At 51.4% G+C, this 24,895-nt stretch overlaps 1 protein-coding gene across 1 annotated transcript in view; it reads right to left on the reverse strand.

The window, feature by feature from the left end:
- Positions 6,359-24,895, reverse strand: part of PBX4 (PBX homeobox 4) — a 63,007-nt gene continuing 44,470 nt past the window's right edge. The window contains exons 3-7 of the mRNA XM_018051502.1: positions 13,996-14,240; positions 13,534-13,724; positions 13,155-13,290; positions 9,538-9,694; positions 6,359-9,193 (exon numbers count right to left, since the gene is read on the reverse strand). Of these exons, the coding sequence (XP_017906991.1) occupies positions 8,211-9,193; positions 9,538-9,694; positions 13,155-13,290; positions 13,534-13,724; positions 13,996-14,240 (1,712 nt within the window). The 3' untranslated portion in view covers positions 6,359-8,210. The remainder of the gene's footprint in view (positions 9,194-9,537; positions 9,695-13,154; positions 13,291-13,533; positions 13,725-13,995; positions 14,241-24,895) is intronic.

Raw genomic sequence — 24,895 nt, forward strand, 5'->3', positions numbered from 1 at the left:
AGGGTATACAGAGAAGAGAGAGCTGCTTTCCCACCAATCCCCGATCCTTGGTTCCTTCCCCAGTGGTCGTGGATGTGACCTGTGTCTCCTTCCAAAGATATCTGGATACTTCATTTTAAAAAATGTACCAAATTGTTATCTTTCTATTCTTTACAGTAACACGTTGTGGAGAAAAACGTCTTCAGCTTTTTAATGGTTGTCTACTATTCCACTACATGACTCAACCGCCTGATTAAACAGTCCCTGGGCTTCCGGCTTAGTTATGCTGTCGTGTCTGACCCTTTGCGACCCCATGGATTGTAGCCCATCAGGCGCCTTTGTCCACAGGATTTCTTCCAGGCAAGAATACTGGAGTAGTTTGCCATTTCCTCCTCCAGGGGATCTTCCTAACCCAGGGGTCAAACCAGCCTCTCTTGCGTCACAGGCAGATTACTGCTGAGTCATTGGGGAAGCTCCAAATAGTTCTCAACTGACAAATATTCTTTTCCTTTTCTTGCAATTACAAAAAATGTAGCAGGAAGTGCATCATTTTGCAGGCATTTGCATGTTCCTGTAGGAAAATTATCAGCAGGCAAACTGCTGAGGGAGAGAGTGTGTGCATTTTTAATAATAATAGATTCTAGAAAATTGCCGTCTTGAGTCGCTGTACTGATGAGCAGTCTCCCCTGATCAGCTTTCAGGCTCAAGGCCTTGGGTCTGCCTACCTCTCTCCTTACTGGGGGCCTGGGGCACAGGTCACCAAGCCTCCGGGCCTCAACGTCCTCTCCATTGCATGCAGGCGCCATCAGCTCCCGCTCTGCCGGCAGGGCGATTCCTCTGAGCTCCTGTAATCCTTATAGTTCGATTACTGTCGTGTGGCCGCATTTCGGGCATTTTTTGAGTAATGTAATATGAAATGTTAGTAAAGTGCGACTTTAGGTGAAGAATTTGAGGTAGGGAGTTTGCTCAAATTGAAACCCTCTAGGAGACCCAGCCGGAAGCTGGAGGCTAAACCAACCCAGAGCTGCCTTCACGCCATGGCCAGGAGAGGGGGCAAGTGAGCAGCGAGCGCCAGGGCCGCCAGGGACACACAAGTTGCAACGTCGTCTGTTTCCCCTGGGACACCCCTGCAGGGTTTTCTCCAGCACCTGTGCTCTCCGCCTCCTCTCCAGGGTTCAGACGACCTCTCCTGGTGCATCCCACTTTCCCTTCCCTCAGGACCTGCCTGGCAGCTCTCCCCACACCTTGGGTGTTTCCCTCTCACACCCCACCGCCTCTGGCGACATTTTTGCTGCGAATGTGCTCAAGAACTGACTGTGCTCTCTGCCTCTGAGCGCTTCTTGAACTGGTTTATGGCCCTGTGGTTCCACTGAGCCAGCCACGCTGGTGAGGCTTCACTTTCTGCTCCTGAGATCTGCCTTTCTGACTTGTGACATCCTCTCTTGATTTTTGTCAATTTGGCCTTGGAATGCGGAATGAAGCAGGGCAAAGGCTAATAGAGTTTTGCCAAGAAAATGCACTGGTCATAGCAAACACCCTCTTCCAACAGCACAAGAGAAGACTCTACACATGGACCTCACCAGATGGTCAACACCAAAATCAGATTGGTTATATTCTTTGCAGCCGAAGATGGAGAAGCTCTATACAGTCAACAAAAACAAGATCAGGAGCTGAGTGTGGCTCAGATCATGGACTCCTTATTGCCAAATTCAGACTCAAATTGAACAAAGTAGGGAAAACCGCTACACCATTCAGATATGACCTAAATCAAATCCCTTATGATTATGCAGTGGAAGTGAGAAATAGATTTAAGGGACTAGATCTGATAGAAAGAGTGCCTGATGAACTATGGAATGAGGTACGTGACGTTATACAGGAGACAGGGATCAAGACCATCCCCATGGAAAAGAAATGCAAAAAAGCAAAATGGCTGTCTGGGGAGGCCTTACAAATAGCTGGGAAAAGAAGAGAGGCGAGAAGCAAAGGAGAAAAGGAAAGATATAAGCATCTGAATGCAGAATTCCAGAGAATAGCAAGACGAGATAAGAAAGCCTTCTTCAGCGATCAATGCAAAGAAATGGAGGAAAAGAACAGAATGGGAAAGACTAGAGATCTCTTCAAGAAAATTAGAGATACCAAGGGAACATTTCATGCAAAGATGGGCTCGATAAAGGACAGAAATGGTATGGACCTAACAGAAGCAGAAGATATTAAGAAGAGATGGCAAGAATACACAGAAGAACTGTACAAAAAAGATCTTCAAGACCAAGATAATCACGATGGTATGATCACTCATCTAGAGCCAGACATCCTGGAATGTGAAGTCAAGTGGGCCTTAGAAAGCATCACTACGAACAAAGGTAGTGGAGGTGATGGAATTCCAGTTGAGCTGTTTCAAATCCTGAAAGATAATGCTGTGAAAGTGCTGCACTCAATATGCCAGCAAATTTGGAAAACTCAGCAGAGGCCACAGGACTGGAAAAGGTCAGTTTTCATTCCAATTCCAAAGAAAGGCAATGCCAAAGAATGCTCAAACTACCGCACAATTGCACTCATCTCACATGCTGGTAAAGTAATGCTCAAAATTCTGCAAGCCAGGCTTCAGCAATACGTGAACTGTGTGAACTTCCTAATGTTCAAGCTGGTTTTAGAAAAGGCAGAGGAACCAGAGATCAAATTGCTAACATCTGCTGGATCAAGGAAAAAGCAAGAGAGTTCCAGAAAAACATCTATTTCTGCTTTATTGACTCTGCCAAAGCCTTTGACTGTGTGGATCACAATAAACTGTGGAAAATTCTGAAAGAGATGGGAATACCAGACCACCTAACCTGCCTCTTGAGAAATCTGTATGCAGGTCAGGATGCAACAGTTAGAACTGGACATTGAACAAGAGACTGGTTCCAAATAGGAAAAGGAGTACATCAAGGCTGTATATTGTCACCCTGCTTATTTGACTTCTATGCAGAGTCCATCATGAGAAACGCTGGACTGGAAGAAGCACAAGCTGGAATCAAAATTTCCGGGAGAAATATCAACAACCTCAGATATGCAGATGACACCACCCTTATGGCAGAAAGTGAAGAGGAACTAAAAAGCCTCTTGATGAAAGTGAAAGAGGAGAGTGGAAAAGTTGGCTTAAAGCTCAACATTCAGAAAACGAAGATCATGGCATCCGGTCCCATCACTTCATTGGAAATAGATGGAGAAACAATAGAAACAGTGTCAGACTTTATATTTGGGGGCTTCTAAATCACTGCAGATGGTGAATGCAGCCATGAAATTAAAGGACGCTTACTCCTTGGAAGAAAAGTTATGACCAACCTAGATAGCATATTCAAAAGCAGAGACATTACTTTGCCGACTAAGGTCCGTCTAGTCAAGGCTATGGTTTTTCCAGTGGTCACGTATGGATGTGGAGAGTTGGACTGTGAAGAAGGCTGAGCGCCGAAGAATTGATGCTTTTGAACTGTGGTGTTGGAGAAGACTCTTGAGAGTCCCTTAGACTGCAGAGAGATCCAACCAGTCCATTCTGAAGGAGATCAGCCCTGGGATTTCTTTCGAAGGAATGATGCTAAAGCTGAAGCTCCAGTACTTTGGCCATCTCATGCGAAGAGTTGACTCATTAGAAAAAACTCTGATGCTGGGAGGGATTGCGGGCAGGAGGAGAAGGGGACGACAGAGGATGAGATGGCTGGATGGCATCACTGACTCAATGGACATGAGTCTGAGTGAACTCCGGGAGTTGGTGATGGACAGGGAGGCCTGGCTTGCTGCGATTCATGGGGTCACAAAGAGTTGGACACGACTGAGCGACTGAACTGAACTGAACTTCCAAATTTCTTTTTGGAAGTTTTGCAATATCTCCTTTATTTCTTTCACTTTACAAAAGAAGTTCTTTTAATTTTTAAAAACTTTTTATTTTGCATTGGTGTATAGCCAGTTAACAATGCTGTGATGTTCAGGTGAACAGCAAAGGGACTCGGCCGTAGATATATACATGTATCCATTCTCCCCCAAACTCCCCTCCCCTCCAGGCTGCCACACAGCATTGAGCAGAATTCCCTGTGCTATACAGTGAGTCCTTGTCCCGGCTTCCACGTTTCTATCCTGAACACGACGCTTCTGCCCAGCTGTGTGGACACACCAAGCTGCCAGATCAGAGCTGAGCTGCCCTCCCTCTGTAACATCCCGTCCAGTCTCCCTGTGGCTCAGAGTGCCCCGCTCGACCAGGAAACAGGCCGAATGGAAGGAGCGGGACCCTTAGGCCTCATGCTGTGTGATCCTCTGTGTGTGAGATGTCTGGAACAGGCAAATCCACGGAGACAGAGCAGATTAGTGGTTGTCAGGGGCTGGGGAGGGGGACTGGGAAGTGACTGCTCACGGGGAGGGGGTCTTCTTTTGCGTGGGCTGCTCAACAGCCTCGATTGAGACTCTCCCTACTCCAGGCTGTGGTTTGGGGCTTCCTAGCGTCTTAACCATTCCTGCTGGGGGAGTGCGCAGTGGAAGTGTCACAGGCGCAGGGGGAGGTCCTGATGGCTGGTCCCTGAGGCTTTCCAGGCAGCTCAGCCTGTGCAGGAGACACAGGTTTCATCCCTGGGTCCGGAAGCTCCCCTGGAGAAGGAAATGTCAACCCACTCCAGTATTCTTGCCTGGAGAATCCCATGGACAGAGGAGCCTGGTGGGCTATCGTCCAGGGGGTCACAAAGAGTCAGATACGACTGAGCACTGCGACAGTGCCCTGCAGGGAAGAAAAGAGGCGGCAACGACGCAAAGAACCAGGCCAGGGGCGGCTCGCTGACCAGCACTCGGCACTCAGGAGTTGCTGAGCTGGGGGGCAGTGAGGGCCCAGGGCTGCAAAGATGGAAGCACCCTAAGTATCCAGTACCAGGAACGAGGGGCTCACTCACTGGAGGAAGATCTTCCCAGATGCAGAGGCAGTGGCCGCTCCAAGATACACCATGTGGAGAAAGGCAGGGTGTGTGGAGAAAGTGGGGACATGCACGCAGGGACACACAGACCATCACAGACCATCTCGGTAGGACCCTAACTCTGAGGATGGGTCTGCAGGGGATGCCGGTGGAGAAGGGGCCAGGGCCTGGATGGAGTCAGCTGAGACTGTATTACCTTCACTACAAATCTATTTCTTGAGACGTCCCCGGTGGTCCAGTGGTTAAGACTCTGTGCTTCCAATGCAAAGGGCATGGGTTCAATCCCTGCTCAGGGAACTAAGATCCCACATGACGTGCAGTGCAGCCAAGAAATTATATTAAAAAAAAAAAAAAAGAAATCCATTTCTTTGTTCTCAAACAGAAATGGAGACGTGGAGGGCAGTGTGGTAACAGCAGGCTTGTGGCTGTGACGGTAAGGGTGGGCAGGTGGATGTAAGCCAGAAGGGCGGAGGCTGAGGTCCTCTGATTTCTGGAGACTACTGTGCTCAGCCTTTCGGGGTGTAGGCTGTGATCCTGCCATGCTGCATGGCTGGGCCCGGCGGACTTTTACTCCTGCACCTCGTTTCCTGTCTGCACCCCTCACTGGAGCATCAACACCACAGTGGTGGCACCGCAGAGGGCGGAGACAGACAGGAGGGAGGGGTCGGAGAGAGACTGGAGGGAGGGGGCGGAGAGAGACAGGAGGGAGGGGGCGGAGAGAGACAGGAGGGAGGGGGCGGTGAGAGACAGGAGGGAGGGGGCGGGGACAGGAGGGGGCGGGGACAGGAGGGAGGGGCGGGGACAGGAGGGAGGGGCGGGGACAGGAGGGAGGGGCGGGGACAGGAGGGGGCGGGGACAGGAGGGGGCGGGGACAGGAGGGAGACACGGCGGTGCTGGGAGGCCAAGAACCAGGAGAACGCAGTCAAATAGCCAGGATCTGGGGTGACCTGTGTGGAGGCGTGTGGGAGTTGGAACACACTGTGTGCAGAGAAGAACCCTCTGGACAGAAACTCAGGGGCTAGTCGTAGTGTGGGGTCAGGGCCCTGGTGACGTAGACTGATGGGCAGATGCAACATATTTGCTCAGGGCCCTGAGATGTCCCCAGTCCAGGCTCATTTAATTCTCCCAACAGCCCAGCCCTGCCTGCTTGTTCTGGCTGCGCCAGGCCTCGGCTGTGGCATGGGGCACCTCTAGGTGTGGCATGTGAACTCTGCTGTGGCCCGTGGGATCCAGGTCCCTGGCCAGGGAGAGAACCTGGGCCTCCTGCATTGGAAGCCCAGAGTCTTAGCTACTGGACCGCCAGGGAAGTCCCCCAGCTCTACCATTTTCACTCACAGGGAGGGGAAGAGGAAGAGAAGACGGAGCGGAGCGAAGGCCAGGGCGCCCCCCCCGCCGCCCCCTCCCGCCGCCAAGGCTGAAGCAGAGGAGGAACCAGGTGAGGGGACCGAGGGACGCCTGGGAGGCGGGGCACGCTGAGCACCGAACCTCAGGCCAGCGGGATTTCAAGAGCACAGAGGCAGGAAAGCGCTTGGGAAGTTTATTGTCTCGAATGACATTTCAGCCGAAAATGGTAGAACTTGTATTAACGGAAGAAAGAGAAGTGCCAAACTAATTCTGGTAAAACCCTGAGCTCACAACAGACTTAAACCAAAACTGCATATTCATAACACAAGTCAGGGTGGGAGGCAGTGTCTGGGCGAGTTGGCACCGGGACGGACCAGTGAGCAAAAGGTCACAACTCGAGCAACTGCACTTGGCGTCGTCAGCCACTGCCCGCAACAAATCTGGGGTGAACGGTGGCAAAATTAAAATCAGTTCAAAATTTTAATGGCAGAATTGGTGCCAGAATTTCTTGTAGAAATAGTTCCTAGTCTTAATCATAAAATTACTATATGTATGTATATATATATGTATAAATATAAAAACAAGAGTTGGGAGAGCAAGCAGCATCTCAAGCTGTTTCAAATCCCAGCTGATAAGCGGGGAGTCAGTGTGTCTGGCCGGCGGCTTAGGGAGCGCCCTCTGCTGTCAGCTCTGGGGTTTTGAAGGAACTCGAGGGCCAGGGAACCGCGGCAGGTCACAGCGTCCTCTTTTCTGCTCGCCCCAACACTTGATTAGATGCGTCTGAGGGGACACTGCCGGGGTTGCCAGCGGGTGAAGTGGTTGGCATTTGCTTCACCTGCCAGCCGCTCCTGGGCTGAAAAGACAGACAGGACTCAGTGTGGGGGGTGTGCGTGAAGACTGGTGGCCCGTCCAGCCTCCACGTCCCTTAGAACGTGCTGAGGACTGTGAGAGGAGCCAGGGGACCAGGGGGCGCAGGGCTCTGCCCTGAGGTGCAGCTGGCCTCCACATGGCTGTGCTTCCTTGGCGGGGTCTGGCTTCCGCTGGCGGGGCGCTGGCAGGGGAGGGACGGGGCACCGTGGCACGTGCTCTGAGGGGGAGGGAGACCCAGGCAGGCCCGGAGCTAACAGTGGGCCCTGAAAGACCCTGGCGAGATGTGCTGAGCAGCAAGAGGTTCAGGAACCCAGCAGGACCCGCCTGACATGGGAGGGCCCATGGCCGCTGGCTGGGGGGGATGTACTGGGCACACGTGACCGTGGGGTGTTCGTCCACAGACCCCACACCATCATGGAAACCACTGTTGATGATGGCTGTCTGCTCCAAGGTGAGTCCTGTGTGCAGCCCGTGAGAGCAATGATGTACAAGCTCCCCTTCTCCCCTCTCACTCTCAAACTTTCCTGAACAGGCTGAACCTTCCTGCCTTCATCCAGCCCCTCGATGCCCAAGACCCTGCTCCCTTCCCCCTCTCCCCACAGCTGTTACCTCCCACACGTGCCTGAGGACAGTGCTGGGCAAGAGAATCGGGAGGCCAGCGCTGCTGCACTCAGCCTCAGTCTGAAAGCGCCTGGGGCGGGGACGCTGGCCGCAGGGGGACACGCTCTGCCCTCGGGCGGGCTCCGCAGGCCTGTGACCTCAGCAGGAAGACGTGAGTGAGGAGGGGAGGACTCACCGGGCAGGCCTGGGAGGTGACAGGCTGGGGCCCAGTGTGGGCCTGGGAGCCAAAGGGCAGCTCAGGGCTGAGGAGTCGGCGCCCAGCGGGGTGGGGGGTGGTAGGGGAGCGGGGTGCTCAGCCTGGAGACCTTCTCTCGGGAAGAGCATCTGTGCCTGCCCACGCCAGGGGACTGGGGCACAGCTGGGTGTGCACACCACATCCCACGCTTTCCCACTTACTCCGTGGGGCCGACAGGACCCGGCCCCCGGTCCACGGACCCCTCACACTGAGTCACTCTCACAGGCTTGCTCCTACTGTGGTCGCGGCCCTGGGCCTTGGGCACGTGCAGGGCAGGATGAACTGGCCACCTGGTGACAACAGAGTGCTGGCTCTGCCAGGTGCTCACTGTGGGCTGTGGGGTTGCCATGGTGACGGCATGCCCTGCACCAGGGGACATCCATTCCCTGCATCTTTAAGAGGGGTACACTGAGGAGGGAGATTTGTCTCTGAAGCAAACAGTCTGGCTGCGTAAGACCCTGCCCACTGCTGCGTGCCCGTGTTACACCTGTACCTGCATAGCTCCGCAGGACAGCACTGAGTGTGGGGCCAGGCCCCCTAGCTGCCCCCGCGGTGGCTGTCAGTGGGGGGCCAGGAGGCTCCAGGGCCCTCGAGAGGGATGGTGTCCCGCACTCTGAGAAAGTTCCTGAGGGCACATCCTGAGAGTCGGGATCCGAGGCCCATGCTCTTCCCAGTCGCCAAAATGGACCTTCACTCTGGCCCAGCTGGGTGCCAGCGGAGGGGGTGGCCGGGACGGTGAGGCATGCTGAAGGCTCTGAGCTCGGGGGCTGCACCTTCAGACCATCAGGGCCTCGTTTTCCCACCCCACCCTCTGCCTCCTCGGGGAGGGAGGGCCCCTTCCCAACAGGCAGAGCCTGCCATGCCCACTGAGTCCTGTGAGGACTGAGGTCTCTGGTGAGTGGCCCTCTGTGCCCAAGGTGCCCTGGAGGGGCTCCGCCTGCCTGCACCATCCCCGTGATGACGGCCTGGCAGGCCCAGCTGGTCGTCATGCCCTTCACGAGAGCCTGCGGAGACCAAAGTCCCGAGGACCAGACACCCACGGGGGCTCCAGGCCTGCTCGTCACTGGGTCGGGGACCCCACAGGCCTCGGGGTTGGGCCACAGACTCACCTGGGCCAGAAGGCCGCCTTCCCGGGGGGTGGGCTGGAGGCAGGCCAGCGTCTGCAGGCGGATAAGTGCGTCCCCGGGGCCGGTCAGCGGAAACGGGCCAGAGGAGCCTGCAGGGGTCAGAGGGTCAGGACCAGCATTCCCGCCCCGGGAGGCGCAGCGACGCTGCAGGTGGGACTCGCCAGCCCCTGGGTCAGGAGGAGGCCGTGAACGTGACTCTCGCGGCTCCCAGCCCTCCTGCAGCCTGTGTGGGTGGGGAGGCCAGCCTTCTGGGGTGCACCTTCTGTCCCCACGGCGCCTGCACAGCCGGCGGGGCTGTGTGACTTGTGGGAATGGAAACCCCACAGTGTGAGCAGAGGGGAGAGGCGTGTGCAGGGGCCTGCGGCTGCCTCGGATGCAGCTCGGTGCACTCAGCCTCGGGGGGCCGCCAAGCCCGGCTCTCTGTCCCACTCACTGGAGTGGGACATCGATGGGGGGCTGGCCTGGCGCCCTGGGCCCCTGACTTCTGTGGCGTCCACTGCTGTCTTGGCTGTGTAGATGGTAGCCTCTTCTTGAAACTTCCTCATGTTCTTTTTATACCGAATTCTTTTGTTGCCGAACCAGTTGGAGACCTGTGGACACACAGAGACAGAAGTCACTGGAAAAGCTGATGGAGCAATGAGACACTCAAGGAGGGGGCGTTGCTGCGTGACAGTGCGTGGCCCCGGGACGGGGTGAGAGGCTAAGACTGTGAAGCTGGCACTGATGAACCCTGGGCACAGGGAAATGTCTGCTGTGTGTTGGGGGCGCCCTGGAGTTGGTGTGGCTTACAGAGAGGGAGGAGCTGCGTTGCTTGAGGACCAGGCGCTGCTGGAACTGGGTTGAGGATGGAGGTGGGAGCAGGGCAGGCACGTGTCACACGCTTGGAGAGACCAGTGTCTGCTCACTGCAGGCAACAGACTGAATCCTGGTGCAGGACACATGCACCAGGAACCGCGTTTCTGGGAATGCGATTGAAGCAAAGAACACAGTCAAATCCAAAACTTATCAAAGGATAAAGGACCATCTGATGGAGCAGGGGAAGGAGCTGAGCGCGGAGCGCAGGCAGCCTTCAGTCCTCGAAGCTGGTTGGGAGGGAGCTGCAGTCACACACATCTCGTGAGCACGGAGCCAGCCCAGGGGCCCAGCTCTGACTGCACATCTGCACGAGCCCTCTGGGGCAGGGCTCCTCCCTGTGGATTGTCCTGGGCCCTGGGGGTGCTGAGCAGCATCCCTGGTCTCCACCGCAGGAGGCCAGGCGCGCCTTCTCCTCCCCTCAAGAGCTGTGACAACGAAAACGTCCCTGGCTGGCTGAGAGGCTGGACAGCGCCCAGCTGTATGAGCATGGAGACGTGCACAGCTGGAAACACCGTGTATCCCCAAGTGGGGCGCCTGGGCCTGCAGGTTCATGCACACATGAGACGTGTGCATTTTCATGAACAGAAACACACAGCTGAACTGCATGGCAGGACTGTGGATGACCTTTTCTCCTTTAAAAATTAGTTTCTTTAATGTCTCTCTGTAATCCTCTCAATGTCAACCATGGACAGAAAAAGCCCCATGTGTGTTCCCTGCTCTCAACTCTCCTGCCCTCAGTGTTGAGTGTGATCTGCTCGCAACCAAGCCAGGTAAGCACCTGGCTCCCACTTACCTCCAAGGAGTGCACCCACACGTCTGTGCTGAAGTTTGCAGAAGAATGTTTGTGAGCGGTTTTCCACGTTGAACTCAACTGGCATTTTAGAGGGACAAAGAGCAGACTTTCCGAGTGGGTGTCTGCGGGGGAGCTGGTTCAGGCTGGGGTCTGCCCTCCCTACAGGGTCTGTCCCAGCGCCTTGGACAGGAGCGAGATGCCCTCTCTGCAAGGGTAGCCACAGCTCGGCGTCACCGGCCACTCCCTGCCCAGTCCCTCTGGCCCCTTTGGTCCATGTAGCTGTAGCCACTCAAGTTTCCACCCAATGCCCTGTCCACGGGCTCAGCTCTCCTGTCCTTCCCCCTCGGGCCTCCTCAGCCTGCAGTTGCAGCTGATCCTTCCTGAAAACATCCGTGGTCTCGTCTGCAACACTGTTCGCCCAATGTTGCTCCACTATTTTCTCCCTAAGTGAACCTCACAGCGCACCGCGTTTGGAGCCCTACTCAGCTGTCTGCCATTTCTACCGAGGAGCCGCCACAGCGGGGAGGGGTCCCAGGACAGAATCCGGCTGCTGGTGGGTGGGTGGGGATGTCAGGGCCCAGCCACTGGAACGTGGCCAGAGCTCTTCAAACCTTTGTTTGTCACAAACTCTCTCCTCAGATGAAGTTTAGACCCCAGACCCGCCTGCTCTCTGATGTGGCAGGCCCTGAAGTGAATCTGGTTCTTTCCAGACAACTGCTCCTGGGGACAGATGGGCTGCCAGGCCTCCCGCTTCTTCTGGGCCTCAAGGTCCTAGAGGCATAGGCCTCACTTCAGCTCTGGCCGAAGTGCTGAGGACACCACGGCAGTTCCGGGTGAGTGAGGACACCGGTGTGACCCTGCAGGCCTCCCGAGCGCCGCTGCCCCCAAGGTGCTGCCGGACTCCAAGGGGGCTGGTGCAGAGGGTGGTGACTCAGCCTCCCCCTCAGCACAGGGGGAGGGGGAGGGCCAGCCTACTGTGTCCAGGCCCCTGATGGCCCTCTCTGCAGTCAGAGGCGGGCGCCGACCCCCACGCTGCCCCGTGGGTGTTGCCTGGTCTGGTCTCTCACTTGTGGCCTGCCTGCACTTAACTGTTCTCATTGTAAAACCTTTTGAAAGGGCTTCCTTGGTGCCCTAGTGGTTAAGAGTCCACCTGCCAATGCAGGAGACATGAGTTCAATCCCTGGTCCAGAAAGATCCCACATGCCTCAGAGCAACTAAGCCCAAGCCAGAGCACCTGTGTTGTGGAGCTCCACAGCAAGAGAAGCCACCCGATGAGCAGGCCCACAGCACGGCTAGGGTAGCCCCCACTCTCTGCAGCTAGAGAAAGCCGGTGCAAAGCAGCAAAGACCCAACACGATAAAAATCAATAAGACAAACAACAAAACCTTCTGACGTATTTCTTGGGCTCTCGCCTTAGCCCCGACCCCACCCCAATCCCACTGAGATGAACAGTCATCCCAATATGGTCCGAAGTTGTCCGGGTCTCTTCTCCAGCCTGCGCTTCTGTTTCCCATCTGGAGCCAGCTGTTGCCTGTCTTGTGCCCCCAGACTCACACACTGGACTGTCTGAGCAACTAGCAGGTGATGCACACGCCTGAATTTATTCCAGGATAACTGAACTGGTACTTTTGCACAGGAGCTGGTCTATCACTTTCAGTCCTAATTTTGCTCCAAGTTCTTTTTCTTCTCCTAAGCTTACACCCCATCCATCTTACAGAACACAGCACACCCCTCTGATATGAGGACATGAAATCTTAGCGACTGGGCTTCCTTGGCGGTTCAGTGGTAAAGAATCTACCTGCCAACGCAGGAGACACTGGTTTGATCCCTGGTCCAGGAAGATCCCACATGCCGTGGAGTAGCTCAGCCCATGTGTCCCAACTACTGCGCCTGCGCTCTGGAGCCCGGGAGCCACGACTACTGATGCCCACTTGCCCTAGAGCCGTGCTCCACAAAAGAGATGCCACTGCAAGGAGAAGCCCGGGCCCCCCAATGGTGAGTAGCCCCTGCCCACCACGACTAGACAGAAGCCTGCACAGCAGTGAAGACCCGGCCCAGCCAAAACCAAATACATCAATAAAGAATGTAAGGTTTAAAAAAAAATCCCTAACAACTACAGTTCACCAAGGATCACTCCTAAATGTTGTCCTCAGTGGTGGCAGGACCGCACACTCCACACCCATTGCGTCAGGGAGCGTGGGAGGGTAGGTATGGCTTCCTGCCTGAGGTCCGGGTTCGTAGCCCAGACCCGGGACCTGAGCCCAGCCAGCCAGCTCCGAGGCTGCACTGCGCGTGCTTGGCTGTGGCTGCACACCACGTCTGGCTCCTGCACCACACGTGTGATGAACCTCCCTGGGTGTCCCTTTCGGGTTCAGGGAGGTGTGGCAGGAAAGGACCATCACCTGGGAGACCGTGATGCCACCCCTCCTGGCCAGCTCCTCTTTGGTTTCTTCGCTGGGGTATGGGTTGCTCAGATGGGAATAAAAGTATTCATTCAGCACCTCTGTGGCTTGCTTGCTGAAATTCTGCCGCTTACGCCTGAGAAGACAGACAGCCTCAGCCGGTGATCGTCCGTGGGGCCTCATCCCCATCTCTGATCTCCTAGAGGCTGTGACAGCTGCGGTCAGCACTTCCTAGCCTTCCTGGAGGCTGTGTGAGGGCCGCCCCCTGCAGCCGTGGTCAGAGCCCCTGCCTAGGCTGGGAGGCTCCTGTAACTCAGACCCAAACCAGTGCAGGACTTGCTTCCCTTCCTGAGGTCAGAGGTTGGGGGGAGGGCCTGACCTGGCGTCGAGGAACCTCGCGCGCAGGGCCAGCACAGCCTCACAGGTGCTCTGCTTCAGCTGCATCTGGATGCTGTGGAACTTGCCGTGGATGATCCCCACCATGTGCTCTATCTCCGCGGGCGAGACGGGCCTGATCCTGCTCTGCTCCTGGAGGAGGTTGGTGACGTGCATGGTGAACTCACGGCAGGCCTGGGGTGGGGACAACGTGCTAGCTGGTGACCACCTAGCAGGCTGGCCTAGGGTCCCGGGTGGGACCGGCCACCTGCCCCCCAAGCCTCTCATGCAGGCTGGCTACTGAGAAATGATGGCAAGGGGCTGGGGTCAAATCAGCCACCTCTGCTATGAGACCAAGCTCGTGGGCTCTCTGCTTGATGCTGCCAAGGGAAGGCAGTTTGTACTCCATGGGTTCCTTTGACAAATGTGCGCTCCCATGATAGAAGCTCTTCATGCAGAAAATCACCTGTTCATATTTCTCTAGCTCCGAGTGGTACAGCTGTCGGATCTGGGACAGCTTGGCCCTGTAGTCAGAGTGCTCAAGGCCACCCTCGTTTGGATGGCCTCCTGGCGTTGCTGCGTTGGCCGCTGCCGATGCTCCCCTCCCTCGCTTCTCAGGCCTGGACATGCCCTCGGCCAGCAGCATGTTATCCAGCCTCAGGAGCTGAGCATCAGGGGGGCCCACTTCCTGAATGCCGTGGATGCTCGACACTGGATCAGAGAGAGGAGATGGAGTCAGTGCTTGTTGTTGGAGCAAAACCCCCCACGACAGTGCTAGCACTGGCCGAGTGTCTGAACCCTCTTCATGCATCCCTTTTGGGAAAAGAAAGACTATGATGACAGACATCAAGTAACCCACTCTGATGCTGGTCTAGGTGCTGTGCTCAGGAGCCCAGCTGGGCTGCCAGGAGTGCAGGGGGCAGGCACGCCACAGCCCACAGCTCACAGCTGGGTACATGTGGAGCTCCAGGCAGGGCAGGGGTGGGATGGCACCAGGTGCTGGAAAGCCTGAAGCCCTGAATCACGCCTCCAGATGGGAGAGGTGGCACCTTCCAGAGGCTCAGAGTGCATAGATAGGAATATGAAGGCTGGTGGCAGCCTGGCTTTGGGAAGGCTGTGTTGGCATGTATCTGAAACTGAGCCCCCCTCATTGAGCCACCTGAGAAGCCTCAACTCCATGTTCAGTTCAGTTCAGTTCAGTTCAGTCACTCAGTCGTGTCTGACTCTTTGCGACCCCATGAAGTGCAGCACGCCAGGCCTCCCTGTCCATCACCAACTCCCGGAGTTCACTCAGACTCACATCCATCGAGTCAGTGATGCCATCCAGCCATCTCATCCTCTGTCGTCCCCTTCTCCTCCTGTCCCCAATCCCTCCCAGCATCAGAGTTTTTTCCAATGAGTCAACTCTTCGCATGAGGTGGCCAAAGTACTGTAGTTTCAGCTTTAGCATCATTCCTTCCAAAGAAATCCCAGGGCTGATCTCCTTCAGAATGGATTAACTAAACACTAATCAACCAGTCAGATGACTAATACCCTGTTGTTGATGACATGGTTAAGGTGCTAAATTTGCTATCATAGATATTTCATCATTCACGCACAAACTCAGGTTGTGTCTCCGGGGCAAGATGAGCTAACAGGCACGGACCACCTGGAGAGAACCATAAGCCAGAAACCTCCTGACTGTTGAAACTATGATTATGAAATGTCACAAGATGATGCTTAATTCCAGCCTCTCTGTTCTCCCCCTTAAAAAAAGACCCTCATTCAAAGACCAAAGTGCGGCAGATCTGAGGCTTGTCTTCCACTCCCTTGCTTGGCACCCTGAAATAAATGCTGTACTTTCCTTCACCATGATCTGGTGTCAGTCGAGTGAATTTGCTTTTCAGGTGACCGAACTTTGGTTTGGTAATACGTCTGTTGTGTCTGTGTCTGTTGTGTGAGTGTGTTGAGGGGAGGGTTTCTGCTGTAAAATCAGAGAGGAAAAGATGGATCCAGAGGTGCCAGAAGAGATGAACTAACCCACTGAGAGATGGGTTAGTTTGAGCACAGACACAGTTGCCTGGCTTTATAACGCGGAGAAGCCGTCCTGTGCTCAAGGGCAGGACTGGACAGGCAGCGGGTGGGCAGGGGGTGAGCTGCTGCTGTCTGAGGGGTGCGTGTCAGCTACGAGGCAGCCAGAGGGAGAGGCCCCAGACTGTGACCACCGGAATATGAAAGTGTTAGTCGCTCAGTTGTGTCCGGCTCTGCGACCCCATAGACTGTAGCCCACCAGGCTCCTCTGTCCAAGGGATTTCCTAGCAGGATACTGGAGTGGGCTGCCGTTTCCTCTTCCAGGGGATGTTCCCGACTCAGGGGTCAAGACTGTGTCTCCTAAGTTTCCTGCAGTGGCAGGTGGGTTCTTTACTGTCTGAGCCACCAGGACTTGAGACGAAGACGCTGTGACAACTCCCACATTCGCCCTGGAAGGCGCTACTTTTTCCCAAGCAGAGCACTCAAGACAGCAGGCAGGCAGGTGAAAAGGTGGTGTCAGGCTGGTCCCTGACGCAGCTCAGCACAAATGTCTAGGTGGCTGCGAAGCAGCTGCTACCTGGGAGCTGGGGCTGAGCTGACCAGTTCAGGAGCAAGAAGGTATTCCTGAGTCATCAGGTGTGTGGCATGTGTTTGGGAAGTCTGTTTTTATCTGCTCGTACCTGCAGGTACATCTATGAGAAGGCATAGAAGGCATTCACACCCCGTGAATGCTAGAAAATCAGCGTTTAAAGGGCAGGCAAAGGAGGAGATGGAAAGAGTTATGAGGCAGGTGGAGGAATAATCAGAAATGGTAACAGAGGGGTGAAAACCTAGGCTTGGGGAAGATCGTTCAGTTCAGTTCAGTTCAGTTGCTCAGTTGTGTCCAACTCTTTGCAACTCCATGGACTGCAGCATGCCAGGCCTCCCTGTCCATCACCAACTCCTGGAGTTTACTCAAAATCACGTCCATTGAGTCAGTGATGCCATCCAACTAGGGGAAGATTGTTAACCTCTGCAAAAGCAGCTGCAGGGTACGGTGGGGTGAAGCCTGACTAGCAAGTTCAGAGGAGGATGGGAGGCAGGCAGTGCAGGGAGGAGGCTGCTACAGGGGTTACAGAGTGAGGCTCGGGTCCAGGGAGGGTGGTCTTGCAGGACCTGTTTTTTCTCCGCTTTTTCAGTGATGGAACACATATCTGTGGAGACACAGGAAGGAAGGTTGAGGGGTGGTTCCTAAGGGGATGGGAGGCAGGGAATGCAGAAGGAGGTAATGATAGATGATATAGATTCCATGTAGTTCTGAATTTCAAGAAAAACAAAGTTTTAAGTCTTTTCTTAGAAACAGGCTCTTAATATTATCAGCTACTAATTGACTTCAGTGCTCAAATACGAATTGAGCTTAGGGAATTCCCTGGTGGTTCAGTGGTTAGGACTCAGCACTTTCGCTGACATGGCCTGGTTCACCCCCTGGTCCTGTAAGCAGCATGGTGCAGCTAAAAAAAAAAAAAAGTATAATCCTATCATATAGACATTTGCTCATTCATCATATGCCCCTTTCTTGTTCCCTATTTAACAGATGAACTTGTTTTGGTCAAAAACTCACTAGCGAAAACTGAAGGAGTTCAAGAGATATCCCTGCAGGAATTTTCCTCACATGCAGGGACCCCTACTTCCTCAGATTCAGGGACTCAACTCACACAAAAGAACCCTTTCCATTTAGTCCCACTGGGCTGCAACAGGGCTCTTTCTGAAAGAAATAAAGGAAAAGGGTCCCTTTCATGAGTTGCAGACCTAATTCCCTAACAGCCTTACTTGGTCTTCAAGAAGCACCAGATGTAAAGGCTGGGGACTTCTGGACAGAGTGGAGCTGCGCTGCCTTATCCTTGTAAAGGCCCACCCCCTCTTAACCGTTCCTAACCCAGAGCCGATTACGGACATGCTCTTCCCTCATCCCTCTGTGTGTGCAGATCCTATTGATTCTACCTCGACGCCTGACCCACCATCCAACCCCTTCCTTCATGCCACTCCTGGAGTCCTGTGCGTTGACCCCTTCCTGCCCTCTGCGACCTGTGAGGAAAGCTCCCCTCTCTGGTCCATCAGGCACACCTGCAAGCTGACTATGCTCAAAAGCTGTCTTCATCACGCCAGTCTCCTGTTCAAAGACTTCAACCAGCTCTGCATCCACAGTGGCAGCCTAGACTCTGACACCTGGCACTCAGGGCCTTTCCTGACAGCCTTCCAAACCTGCCCTTGTGGACTTTCCCTCCTTTGGGCCCTTCATGGCCCTTGGAGGCACAGTGACTGTCTCAGGCTTGCTCAGCAGCTCCTCCCTAAGCACCCACGGGTCCAGCCTGGGCTCAGGAGTGACCGAGAGGGACACACACAGCACCCCACCCCCCACAGAGGGCCCCCAGCACAGCCTGCCTCCCAGGGCTGGAGAGGTCCCTTCAGTTTCTCTCATTATAGTTAGGGGCAGGAGTGGTCCAGGCTGGACACATGGCCAAGTGAAGGGTGGCTGGGAGCACGTGTGTGTGTTTGTGCATGTGTGTGTGTGTGACCCTGGGCTGCTGAGGAGTGCTTAGTGGTTTGTCTTTTGTTTTGTTTTGTTTTGGGCCACGCCTTGCAACCTGTGGGATCTCTGTTTCCCAACCAGGGATTGAACCTGGGTTAAGGCAGTGAAAGCACCGAATCCTAACCACTTGGGTACTCCCCTTTCATTCTTTTATTTAACCAACAGTGTGAAAAAAACACTCTGGTTGTAGCAAACACCCTCTTCCAACAACACCAGAGACAATTCTACACATGGACATCACCAGATGGTCAATACCAAAATCAGATTGATTACGCTCTTTGCAACCAAAGATTGAGAAGCTCTATACAGTCAGCAAAAACAAGACCTGGCTCAGATCATGAGCTCCTTATTGCAAAATTCAGGCTTAATTTGAAGAAAGCTGAAGTTCCAATACTTTGGCCATCTGATGCAAAGAGTCTATTCATTACAAAAGACCCTGATCCTGTGAAAGATTGAAGGCAGGAGGAGAAGGGGGTGACAGAGGATGAGATGGTTGGAGGGCATCATCAACTCAATGGACACGAGTTTGAGCAAACTCTGGGAGATGGTGAAGGACAGGGAAGCCTGGTGTGCTGCAGTCCACAGGGTTGCAAGGAGTCAGACAGGAACGAGCGACTGAACAACAATAACAAAGAAACTAGGGAAAACCACTAGGCCATTCAGATACGACCTAAATCAAATCCCTTAAGATTATACAGTGGAGGTGACAAATAGATTCAAGGGATTAGATCTGGTAGACAAAGTGCCTGAAGAACTATGGACAGAGATTTGTAGCCCTGTACACGAGGCAGTGACCAAACTCATCCCCAAGAGAAAGAAATGCAAGAAAGCAAAGTGATTGTCTGAGAAGGCCTTACAAATAGCTGACGAAAGAAGAAAAGCAAAAGGCAAGGGAGAAAGGGAGAGATATACATGACTGAGTGCAGAGTCCCAGAGAATAGCAAGGAGAGACAAGAGGCCTTCTTCAATGAACAGTTTAAGCAAGGGAGTTTCAGAAAGACACCTAATTGACTCAATTGAAGATGCTAAAACCTTTGATCACAAACCTTGTTGGAGATCACAACAAACTGTGGAAAATTCTCAAAGAGATGGGAATACCAGACCACCTTACCTGTCTTCTGAGAAACCTGTATGAGAGTCAAGAAGCAACAGTTAGAACTGGACATGAAGGGCAGTCCTAAGATGGCTAAGATGGAGGAATGGGACGGGGAGACCACTTTCTCCCCCACAAATTCATCAAAAGAACATTTAAACGCTGAGTAAATTCCACAAAACAACTTCTGAATGCCGGCAGAGGACATCAGGCACCCAGAAAAGCAGCCCATTGTCTTCAAAAGGAGGTAGGAAAAAATATAAAAGACAAAAAAAAGAGACAAAAGAGGTAGGGACGGAGCTCCATTCCGGGAGGGGATTCTTAAAAAGGGAGAAGTTTCCAAACACCAGGAAACACTCTCGCTGCCGAGTCTGTGGCGAGCCTTGGAAGCACAGAGGGCAGCATAACAGGGAGGGAAAAAAAATAAATAATTAAACCCCACAGATTACAGCCCAATGGTAACTCCTCCAGCGGAGAAGCAGCGCAGACGCCTGCACCCGCCACTGGCAAGCGGGGGCTGGGCAGGGAGGCGCGGGCTGCATCGCTTAGAGTAAGGAGCTGGCCTGAATGCCCCGAGGGCAATCTGAGCGAACTAACTTGGGCTAGCAAACCAGACTGTGGGGTAGCTGCCACGCGAAAAGCCAGCCCTAACCTAAGACACCGCCAGGCCCGTGCACAGAACAAAGGACTGAACAGAGATAGCCGGCTGCAGACCTTCCCCCTCCGGTGACAGGCAGCCAGAGCCGGAAGGGGGCAATCGCAGCCCCAGAGAGGCATTATCTACAAAACTGCAAGCAGGCTTCTTTGCTAAGACTTCTTGGGGTTCTGGACGGTCAACATCCGCCTGAGAAGGTGCGCCGGTTGTACACCCAGAAAACCTAGCAGCAGGGACGGGGGAGGCGATAAGTCGCAGCGACCGCGCTCGCCAAACACCTCATCACCTGAGCTGCTCGGACCTGGAAACGGCACAAAACGCAGGCCCAACCGAGTCTGTGCCTCTGAGGAGTACCTGAGTGCCTGAACCTGAGCGGCTTAGACCTGGGAGGTGCATGCAGCCCAGGGCCGGCCTTGGACGGTTCCCGGCCGACCAACCTAGAGCCTGAGCAGCGTGGGCAGGGAGGGTATACGTGCCGTGAGCGGGGGCAGGCCCAGTGAGGCTGAGACACTGCGAGCACACGCCAGTGTTATTTGTTTGCAGCGTCCCTCCCTCCCCACAGTGCGACTGAACAAGTGAGCCTAAAAAAAGTGTCCCACAGCCCCCTTTGTGTCACGGCGGAAATCAGACACTGAAGAGACCAGCAAACAGAAGAAGCTAAAACAGAGGGAAGCGCCTTGGAAGTGACAGGTGCAATAGATTAAAACCCTGTCGTTAGTACCGACGACATAGGAAGAGGCCTATAGATCTTGAGAAATATAAGCCGGACCAAGGAACTATCCGAAAATGAACTGACCCCACAATACCCACAACAACACCAGAGAAAGTCCTAGATATATTTTTACTATTTTTACAATCATTCTTTAAAAAAATTTTTTTTTAAATTTTAAGTCCTCTATTACTCCTTTAATTTTCACTTCTATAACCTACTATTACTTTGCAAAAAAAAAAAAAGACCCTATTTTTTAAAGCAAACTTCATATATATATATTTTATAATTTTTGTGACTTTTTTTTTCTTCTTTTCTTTAATATTGTATTTTTGAAATTCCAAACTCTACTCTAGATTTTTAATCTTTGCTTTTTGGCATTTGTTATCAATTTTGTACCTTTAAGAACCCAATCTTCAGTACCCATTTTTACTTGGGAGTGAGATTACTGGCTTGACTGCTCTCTCCCTCTTTGGACTCTCCTTTTTCTCCACCAGGTCGCCTCTGTCTCCTCCCTACCCCCTCTTTTCTCCACCCAACTCTGTGAATCTCTGTGTGTTCCAGATGGTGGAGAACACTTAGGGAACTGATTACTGGCTGGATCTGTCTCTCTCCTTTTGATTGCCCCCTTTTATCCTCCTGGCCACTTCTGTTTCCTTCCTCCCTCTTCTCTTCTCTGTATAACTCCATGAATATCTCTGAGTGGTCCAGTTGTGGAGTGCACATAAGGAAGTGATTACTGGCTAGCTTGCTCTCTCCTCTATTGATTCCACTTCATCTCATTCAGGTCACCTCTAACTCCCTCCTCCCTCTTCTCTTCTCCATGTAACTCTGTGAACCTCTCTGGGTGTCCCTCACTTCAGAGAAACTTTTCATCTTTAACCTAGATGTTTTATCAACGGTGCTGTATAGAAGGAGAAGTCTTGAGACTACTGTAAAAATAAGACTGAAAACCAGAAGCAGGAGGCTTAAGTCCAAATCCTGAGAACACCAGAGAACTCCTGACTCCAGGGAACATTAATTGACAGGAGCTCATCAAACGCCTCCATACCTACACTGAAACCAAGCACCACCCAAGGGCCAACAAGCTCCAGAGCAAGACATACCACTCAAATTCTCCAGCAACATGGGAACACAGCCCTGAGCTCCAATATACAGGCTGCCCAAAGTTACTCCAAAACCATTGACATCTCATAACTCATTACTGGACACTTCATTGCACTCCAGAGAGAACAAATCCAGCTCCACCCACCAGAACACCGATACAAGCTTCCTTAACCAGGAAACCTTGACAAGCCACCTGTACAACCCCACCCACAGCAAGGAAACTCCACAATAAAGAGAACTCCACAAACTGCCAGAATACAGAAAGGCCACCCCAAACTCAGCAATATAAACAAGATGAAGAGACAGAGGAATACTTAGCAGGTAAAAGAACAGGATAAATGCCCACCAAACCAAACAAAAGAGGAAGAGATAGGGAATCTACCTGATAAAGAATTCTGAATAATGATAGTGAAAATGATCCAAAATCTTGAAATCAAAATGGAATCACAGATAAATAGCCTGGAGACAAGGATTGAGAAGATGCAAGAAAGGTTTAACAAGGACCTAGAAGAAATAAAAAAGAGTCAATATATAATGAATAATGTAATAAATGAGATCAAAAACACTCTGGAGGCAACAAATAGTAGAATAACAGAGGCAGAAGATAGGATTAGTGAAGTAGAAGATAGAATGGTAGAAATAAATGAATCAGAGAGGAAAAAAGAAAAACAAATTAAAAGAAATGAGGACAATCTCAGAGACCTCCAGGACAGTGTTAAATGCCCCAACATTCGAATCATAGGAGTCCCTGAAGAAGAAGACAAAAAGAAAGACCATGAGAAAATACTTGAGGAGATAATAGTTGAAAACGTCCCTAAAATGGGGAAGGAAATAATCACCCAAGTCCAAGAAACCCAGAGAGTCCCAAACAGGATAAACCCAAAGCGAAACACCCCAAGACATATATTAATCAAATTAACAAAGGTCAAACACAAAGAACAAATATTAAAAGCAGCAAGGGAAAAACAACAAATAACACACAAGGGGATTCCCATAAGGATAACAGCTGATCTTTCAATAGAAACTCTTCAGGCCAGGAGGGAATGGCAAGACATACTTAAAGTGATGAAAGAAAATAACCTACAGTCCAGATTACTGTACCCAGCAAGGATCTCATTCAAATACGAAGGAGAAATCGAAAGCTTTACAGACAAGCAAAAGCTGAGAGAATTCAGCACCACCAAACCAGCTCTCCAACAAATGCTAAAGGATCTTCTCTAGATAGGAAACACAAAAAGGGTGTATAAACTCGAACCCAAAACTATAAAGTAAATGGCAACGGGATCATACTTATCAATAATTACCTTAAACGTAAATGGGTTGAATGCCCCAACCAAAAGACAAAGACTGGCTGAATGGATACAAAAACAAGACCCCTATATATGTTGTCTACAAGAGACCCACCTCAAAACAGGGGACACATACAGACTGAAAGTGAAGGGCTGGAAAAAGATATTCCATGCAAATAGAGACCAAAAGAAAACAGGAGTAGCAATACTCATATCAGATAAAATAAACTTTAAAACAAAGGCTGTGAAAAGAGACAAAGAAGGACACTACATAATGATCAAAGGATCAATCCAAGAAGAAGATATAACAATTATAAATATATATGCACCCAACATAGGAGCACCGCCATCTGTAAGACAAATGCTAACAAGTATGAAAGGGGAAATTAACAATAACACAATAACAGTGGGAGACCTTAATACCCCACTCACACCTATGGACAGATCAATTAAACAGAAAATTAACAAGGAAACACAAACTTTAAGTGATACAGTAGACCAGTTAGACCTAATTGATATCTATAGGACATTTTACCCTGAAACAAAGAATTTCATTTTTCAAGCGCACACAGAACCTTATCCAGGATAGATCACATCCTGGGCCATAAATCTAGCCTTGATAAGTTCAAAAAAATTGAAATCATTCCAAGCATCTTTTCTGACCACAATGCAATAAGATTAGATCTCAGTTACAGGAGAAAAACTATTAAAAATGGCAACATATGGAGGCTGAACAACACGCTGCTGAATAACCAACAAATCACAGAAAAAATAAAAAAAGAAATAAAAATATGCATAGAAACGAAGGACAATGAAAACACAACAGCCCCAAACCTGTGGGACACTATAAAAGCAGTGCTAAGGGAAAGTTCATAGCAATACAGGCATACCTCAAGAGACAAGAAAAAAAGTCAAATAAATAACCGAACTCTACACCTAAAGCAACTAGAAAAGGAAGATATGAAGAACCCCAGGGTTAGTAGAAGGAAAGAAATCTTAAAAATTAGGGCAGAAATAAATGCAAAAGAAACAAAAGAGACCATACATAGCAAAAATCAACAAAGCCAAAAGCTGGCTCTTTGAAAGGATAAATAAAATTGACAAACCATTAGCCAGACTCATCAAGAAGCAAAGGGAGAAAAATCAAATCAATAAAATTAGAAATGAAAATGGAGAGATCACAATAGACAACACAGAAATACAAAGGATCATAAGAGACTACTATCAGCAATAATATGCCAATAAAATGGACAACTTGGAAGAAATGGACAAATTCTTAGAAAAGTACAACTTCCCAAAACGGAACCAGGAAGAAATAGAAAATCTTAACAGACCCATCACAAGCACAGAAATTGAAACTGTAATCAGAAATCTTCCAGTAAACAAAAGCCCACGTCCAGATGGCTTCACAGCTGAATTCTACCAAAAATTTAGAGAAGAGCTAACACCTATCCTACTCAAACTCTTCCAGAAAATTGCAGAGGAAGGTCAACTTCCAAACTCATTCTATGAGGCCACCATCACCCTAATACCAAAACCTGACAAAGATGCCACAAAAAAAGAAAACTACAGGCCAATATCACTGATGAACATAGATGCAAAACTCCTTAACAAAATTCTAGCAATCAGAATCCAACAACACATTAAAAAGATCATACACCATGACCAAGTGGGCTTTATCCCAGGGATGCAAGGATTCTTTAATATCTGCAAATCAATCAATGTAATACACCACATTAACAAATTGAAAAATAAAAGCCAGATGATTATCTCAATAGATGCAGAGAAAGCCTTTGACAAAATTCAACATCCATTTATGATAAAAAAAAAAAACTCTCCAGAAAGCAGGAATAGAAGGAACATACCTCAATATAATAAAAGCTATATATGACAAACCCACAGCAAACATTATCCTCAATGGTGAAAAATCGAAA

This window comes from Capra hircus, chromosome 7 (assembly GCF_001704415.2).
Source record: "Capra hircus breed San Clemente chromosome 7, ASM170441v1, whole genome shotgun sequence".
Taxonomy (NCBI): domain Eukaryota; kingdom Metazoa; phylum Chordata; class Mammalia; order Artiodactyla; family Bovidae; genus Capra; species Capra hircus.